A 7,277-nucleotide genomic window follows, 5' to 3' on the forward strand; every position below is an offset into this window, starting at 1 on the left:
ATTTAACAAAAATTAAGTTTACAAAAAAAAATAAAAATATTTAATTTAAAAACAATAAAAATTAACACGACTTACTTATTTTTGGGTTCTAACAAAAAAGGGAATAAACAATGGCCATAAGGGCCTATTTATATAAAAAGTGACATTAAGCAAAACAACAAAAATAAACAAAATGAAGATGTTGGCTTAAATTTAGTTTCGTCTCCCTCTTCGCTTGGGATATTTCGGCCATTTATAACAGTGGTATTTCAAATTTGGCTACACTTTTTTAGCTTTGGTAATTGCAGGGTTACCATCTCCAACATCCCCACCCCCGTGAACTGACCCAGAGGGGGAGGCTTCACCAACTCCGTCTCCAGCCGCAACCACGTCCAAAATGGCAAGTTTGGACACAGGTCTGTGGTATACACCGGCACTCGTTCTCACCTTGGCTGATCGTGCCACTCCGTCTTTGCCCCTGAATACTTCGATGACTCGTCCACGACTCCATTGACTCCGAGCCATCTCTGGATCACAAACAAACACAAGGCAACCAACATCCAACGACCGAGAAGGAAGACACCATTTTGTTCTTCGAGTTAATTCTGGAAGATATTCCCGAAGCCACTGATGCCACATGCCATTCTTCAAATTTTGGGTGACGCGCCACTGCTTCCTTAAACACATCAGTCTAGGCTCAAACGGTGCTGGAGTCTGGGTTGAATTGGTACATCCAAGCAGAAAGTGGTTTGGAGTCAATGGATCTGGGTCCTCTGGAGTAACTGGCAAATGTGTAAGTGGCCTGCTGTTGACCATATTCTCCGCTTCAATCAGGAACGCTTGTAGAGTCTCCAGTTTTGGGGCTTGCTCCTTTAGCATGATGTAAAGAGCCTTCTTAACAGATTGGACAAGACGCTCCCATACTCCGCCTTCGCTGGGATTCACTGGCGTATTGTAGACCCATTTTATTCCAAGAGCTGTCAGACCAGAAGAAACGGAATTAGTGTCTAAAAAATTGGTTATACCTTGCAGCTCCTTTGCTATGCCAACGAAATTCGTCCCATTGTCGCTTCTTATCATCTCTGGGACGCCTCTTCGATTGATGAAGTTCCGAATACACATTAGGCAGGAATCACTCGACAGGTCTGTTGCAATTTCCAAGTGGACAGCGCGAACTGTAAGGCATGTAAACAGTGCCACCCACCTCTTTTCTCGTTGTCTCCGGATTGACACTGTTACAGGACCAAAATAGTCAAGTCCTGTGTAGGTAAAGGCTCTGACATAAGGTGTGACACGTTCCAAGGGTAACGGGGCCATTTGTGGTTGAATTGGTTTGGCCTTACGAATCTTGCAGACAAGACATCGGGACTGAACGCTTCTTAGAAGTTGACGAAGTGACGGAATCCAAAATCGCAGACGAATTTCGCTCATTGTAGTGGCAACATTTATGTGACAAAAACGAGAATGGTAAAATTCCACCAGCAAAAGTGTAAAACGATGACCTTTGTGTAGAATTATTGGTCGTCTGGTATCCAGGGACAAAAAAACAGCATTTTCTATTCTTCCAGATACCCGAAGCAAACCATCACTTCCAATTTGTGGATTTAAAGACTTTATGGAGCTGTTGGCAGACACTGATCCAGTTCTCTGTATGTCAAGAATTTCATCCCCATGTACTTCTTGCTGTACGCAGCGACAGAGATACATTTCTGCCCGTGCTTCTTCTTCCACCGTCAAATCACCCGACACCACTGATTTCCTCTTCATATTTTCAACGAATCGGAATGTCCACGCCATTGCCCGTTTCAGCCTACGATATTTTGAAAATCTATTAATATCTGGAATACAAAAACATACCTGACAAGCCACCAAAACTTTGTATTTGTTTCTTAGCTCTGTTTTGCTGTGATCCACACATGTTCCAATTTGTTCCTCGTCCGGCCAATACTTCTCTTCTTTTCTCAGGAATTCTGGCCCATTTTTCCAACGTCCTTCTGGCTGGTACTTCTTGGGTCCTTTAGCACGGGTCCCTTCGTCAGCTGGGTTTTCCGCTCCTGGACACCACCGCCACTGCTCAATACGGCTGCTTTCCAGAATCTCCGACACTCTATTTGCCACATATTGTTTGTATGTACGGTGTTCTGAACGGATCCAACTTATCACTGTTGAGGAATCTGACCAAAAATAAATGTTATTAATATTCTTCAAATGATTTTCCAAAATGTTTTCCTTCATTCGCACTCCAATTACTGCTGCTTGCAACTCAAGCTTAGGTATAGTATGGTATCTTGTTGGGGCACAGCTCGTCTTGCCCATAACGAACACAACACTTACACCACAATTTGTTACTATACGCCAGTATGCCACAGCAGCCATTGCATCTTCACTGGCATCCACAAACACATGCAAATCTACTATACCATTAAAAAATCCATTACTGTAACACCTCGGAACTTTGAAATCCTTTAATTTAGGCAATTCCTCCAGCCAGGTCTTCCAGCGGCTATAAATCGCGGACGGCAACTTCTCGTCCCACTTTATACCACTTTTCCACACATTTTGCATAATTATCTTCGACGTCACCATAAAATCACCAAGAAACCCGAATGGATCGAATACGGACATATTTAAAGACAACATTTCGCGTTTCGTTGGCACTTTTTGCAATTTCAATATCTTTTCATCCACTTTGTGTAATTTTAATTCAAAACAAAAAACATCTGATTTTGGCAGCCAATGAATACCGAGTACCCGTTCCATTCCATCATCAAAAATTGAGTTGCCATCACTTTCATCAGAAATAGGGTTGCCAAACATACGTTGTAAAACAAGGGAATTAGACTTGATGTTGCGGAGATTAAATCCACCCTCTTTGTGAATTTTTATGACATCACGTACCACTTCAACTGCCTCACCTTCAGTCTGGAAACAGTCGACGTAATCGTCTACGTAATGACGATCGATGATTCCTTGTACTGCTCTTGGCGACTCATTTATAAACCTTCGGGCATTTAGGTTTTTTACATATTGGGCTATGGTGGGCGAACAAGTGGCTCCAAAAATCATCCGTTCCATTACATAAGTTTCTAAGGGTTGACTGGGATCCCCATTTCTCCATAGAAATCGCTGACTGTCCTGATCTTCTTTGGCGATTACAATTTGGTGGAACATCTCTTGTATATCTCCGCACACGGCTACAGGAAATTCCCTGAATTTAAAAAGAATAGAGATTAAAGAGTTATTTATGTCAGGTCCAGGTAATAAGGCTTTATTTAATGAAAATTGTTGAACTTCAGCAGCAGCATCGAAGACGATACGAATTCCATCTTTGTTGGGATTTTTAACGCCAAAATGTGGCAAATAAAACGTTCGGTCGCTCCTTCTTTCTCGTTCTGCTACTGAAAGTTTACGGCAATATCCTTTTTCCTCGTAGTCTCTTATCTTTTTGCAATATTGAGCTGCATATACACTGTCCTTTGCCATTTTTTGTTCCACACACTGCAATCGGCTGTACGACAAATTGTACGATTCTGGAATTGGAGAAAAATGTTCTTTCCACAAAAGCGGACACTGATATCGCCCATCGATTCTTTTCGTGTTTTCTCTCAATATTTTTAACGCTCGTTCATCATCTATGGACAGAATTGGTGTCACATTTACCTTGGTACCCAATGTCTCCACGTCGAAATATTGCCGCATCATGGTATACATTTCCTTAAGCAAGTCACAATTTTCTTCCTCGAAACGTTTCCTAACGTGTAAAGCCCGCTTAAGATTGGAACTCTTCTCGCCTGGGATCGGTCCATAAATTACGGCGCCTAATCTCGTTAGGGTAATGATTGGTCCAACATCGGTCATCATACGAGGAGCTTCCAAGGGAACTGTTAAAAATGAATGTTGCAAGCTTAATATTAGTTTAGGTTGAACATTCGAATAATCCCGGAATGGGATTTCGGCGATTTGGTCGATTTCACGGGATTTAATTAAATGAGCCAGATGGCAACTCTGTATTGGCAATGACAGATTGGACGAAATGTAAACATTGGTTATCGGGTACTTGTTGTTGTACTCACCGACACCACTAATTGTCAAATTAATTTTTTCTGTTTTTTCGTTTATGTTTTGGTTATTAAGCCACTGAATTTTTAAAATCTCCGGTTTCCCGTGTACTCCGAGTTCGCGAGCAACGTCCTCGTCCAGCATGGACACATTGGCGCCGTCGTCAATGAACGCGTACGTCGTTATTTGTTTGTGTGTTCCGTATAGCGTCACGGGCAAAATCTGGAACAGTACGTTTTCGGTGTAGTGGGCGGCATGACAATTTCTTCGTTGTGTTTGAGACGGCGGTGCGTCGGGAAGAGATGGGGTGTTCGTTCGTGGCTCCAAATCGTGTGTGGGTAATGTTCGGTTCGGTTCCTGGGATGGCGTCGCGAGTGTTTTGTGCAACAATTGGTGGTGTGATTTTTGGCAATCATTTATGCCACAACGACGCTTATAGTGGCAATTTTTAAGTTGGTGGCCTCTCTTTAAGCAACAAAAACAAGTTTTAATTTGTTTAATTTTATTCCATCGGTCATCGATGGTCATTTTTAAAAAGTGTGGACAGATTTTTATATTGTTGCACTCTCCCTGACAAATTGGACAGCTCGAACTGACAGCGACATATGCGTATTTTTTTTGTTGTGTTTGTGTGTGTCGGCGATTGGACGAGGTTGCTGAAATTGGCTGTGTGTCGTGGACCATATGTGCGAGACGGCGTAATATTCCCAACCAATCGCTGAAATCAACTATAGTGGCGGGGTGCTGGAGTTGCAGACATTTTTCGGCCCATTGCATTTGGCGGTTTATCGGCAGTTTGGACACTAGCTCACTCAGCAACGATGGATTGGATAGATGATGTTCACCCTTGGCGTTTTTTAGGAAAGTGGCCATATTGGAGAGTTTGTTGGCAAAGTTGACAAGTGCATCCAAATTATCATCTGCCAGCGGTGGAATGGCTCGGACTTTTTCTACTTGGCTTCGGATAAGTTGCTCTGGTCGACCAAATGTTTCCTGCAGAATTTCCAAAATGGCGCTGACGTTGGCAGAACTCCCCAACATGGATTCCACTGTTTCCCTTGCTCGGCCCTTCAATGCGTCTCTCAAACGCATGATGTTATGGAGATTGGAGTAACCAAATTCGGTTGTGGTGCTCTCGTAGGCTTCGAAAAATGCCTGCCACTCCTCTGGAAGACCTGAAAAAATAGGCAAGGGATAAATTTTTTTATGTGCATTTCCGTTGGAGTTATTTGAAAGTGAATTTGGAAAAGACTCATCTGTGTTGATAGACAATGGCGGCAGTTGATGCACTTGAGTCTGCAACTGTTGACTTGTTGTTGGCGGTACTGTTTGTGGTGGCAAAACTACTGAATGTAATGGCAGATTCAATGGCGGCTGTGGCGGCAGACTCAATGGCGGCTGTGGTGGCAGATTCAATGGCGGCTGTGGTGGCAGATTCCTTTGTGGCTGTTGCGGCGTATTCAATGGCGGTTGTTGTGTCGTTTGATTTGAGAAAATTGGTGGTTGTGACGTCAGTGTAGGCAATGCTTGCTGCGACATTGTGTTTTGCAAAGAAGCAAACTGCTGTGACGTATTTAATAGTTGTGCTTGCATTTTTGCTTGTGCTGCTAAAAATTCGTCTTCCATTTCAAATTTCATAAGTTTTCTCATCTCGGCTAATTCATTTGCAGGATTTGGTGTTTTGGCTGGTGTATTTGAAGGCGGTTTTTGGAGCTGTAACTGAGAAGAAGAAGAAGAAGATTTAGAAGTATTGGCCGGCGGTGTATTGACGGCTGCGGCTGCAGCTGGCATTTGTTGCTGTTTTTGGTGGCTGCTGGTAGGCGTATCTCCTGTTGGTGAGCGAACGACAGACATATCGTAAGTGTCAGGGTTATATCGGGCTGGCGGAATTCCTTGAGTGCTGCGTCCACTGGTTCTTCTGGTTAGATCTTGGTTTTGTGGCATAAAACCGGCAGAGTTTCTTGAATACAGGTAAGAATTATTTTTTTTTTGAGACTTAAAGTGGTGACAGCTGTTTTTAAAAAATGTCCGTCCGTTTTAATGAACAGCAACAATAAACACAAATTCAACAAGACAATTGACGACAGAAATTAAATTGACATAAAACAAATAAACAAAGAATAAAGAATAAAGTTGTCCTTTTTTGTTATTTTCCAGGAATAAACCTAAACTCGGCTGGCTCCCAAATGACAAGACTGGCAGAATTTCGGCAAAATATAAAAGCTGCGTTTATTTGGTTTGTTTGTTTACAAATAGTGAGTTTAGTTGTCGTTGTTTATTCTCTGTAAGAATTTTAAAAATTTAACAAAAATTAAGTTTACAAAAAAAATAAAAATATTTAATTTAAAAACAATAAAAATTAACACGACTTACTTATTTTTGGGTTCTAACAAAAAAGGGAATAAACAATGGCCATAAGGGCCTATTTATATAAAAAGTGACATTAAGCAGAACAACAAAAATAAACAAAATGAAGATGTTGGCTTAAATTTAGTTTCGTCTCCCTCTTCGCTTGGGATATTTCGGCCATTTATAACAGTGGTATTTCAAATTTGGCTACACTTTTTTAGCTTTGGTAATTGCAGGGTTACCATCTCCAACAAAGATACATGTTGGAAATGATTCATATAAAGAAATTTCTCATGAAAAATAGAATGATCTATAAATCAGACACAGAACACTGTGCGCAAATTTATAGAAACACGATAGAAGACAAAAAAAAAGTTTAGTCTTAAATCTCTGTAAGTTTTTGATAATATAAACAAATGTAATTATTTGTATTTGTTGATTGTTTATAAAATATTAAAATTAATGGTATTTTTTTTTAATTCAATCCTTGACGATGATCATTGATGCCAATCGAAAAATTGGAAATAAAATTTTAAAGATAGTATTTCGAAAAATCCGTATAAAGGGTGAAATCGTCGAAAAATGCATGCGAAAATATAGAAAAAAAATATAAAATTAATCCATAAATTCGAACTTTTTTCCACTCGGTACCACTGTGAAATAATGAATGTTTTTAGTGTACAAAACCGAAGATACTGAACGACCTTTGAACAAAGCAAAGAAATTGTGGCGGATTCTTAAAATATTCAAGCACAAGGAGCAAGTTTATTAAAGAAGTGAAATAAAATGTATGCATTGTGGGGTTGTTTCGATTTAGTAACTTATTATAAAGAACCACTTATTTTCGATACAAATTCCGAACCAATGCCATGAAAACACAAGATGTGGAA

The 7,277-nt window shown here is 40.5% G+C and overlaps 1 protein-coding gene and 1 long non-coding RNA gene across 3 annotated transcripts; one reads left to right on the forward strand and one right to left on the reverse strand.

The window, feature by feature from the left end:
• Window positions 1-12: 12 nt before the first annotated feature.
• On the reverse strand, window positions 13-5,982 carry LOC131802654 (uncharacterized). Of its 2 annotated transcripts, none has more exons than XM_059123045.1 (2): window positions 4,053-5,982; window positions 13-3,860 (listed from the first exon to the last, which is right to left on the reverse strand). In XM_059123045.1, the coding sequence occupies exons 1-2, from the start codon at window positions 5,980-5,982 to the stop codon at window positions 259-261; spliced, it is 5,532 nt and encodes a 1,843-aa protein (XP_058979028.1). In that variant the 3' UTR covers window positions 13-258. The 2 variants fall into 2 exon arrangements, with proteins under 2 accessions (XP_058979028.1, XP_058979029.1); XM_059123046.1 differs by having other exon boundaries at window positions 1,624-1,789; window positions 1,849-5,982.
• Window positions 5,370-6,397, forward strand: LOC131802655 (uncharacterized). The gene is made up of 3 exons (XR_009342319.1): window positions 5,370-5,507; window positions 5,709-6,009; window positions 6,196-6,397. It is a non-coding gene; the product is annotated as an uncharacterized LOC131802655 (long non-coding RNA).
• Window positions 6,398-7,277: the final 880 nt, after the last annotated feature.

The sequence above is a fragment of the Musca domestica genome, unplaced genomic scaffold (genome assembly GCF_030504385.1).
Source record: "Musca domestica strain aabys unplaced genomic scaffold, Musca_domestica.polishedcontigs.V.1.1 22, whole genome shotgun sequence".
NCBI lineage: Eukaryota > Metazoa > Arthropoda > Insecta > Diptera > Muscidae > Musca > Musca domestica.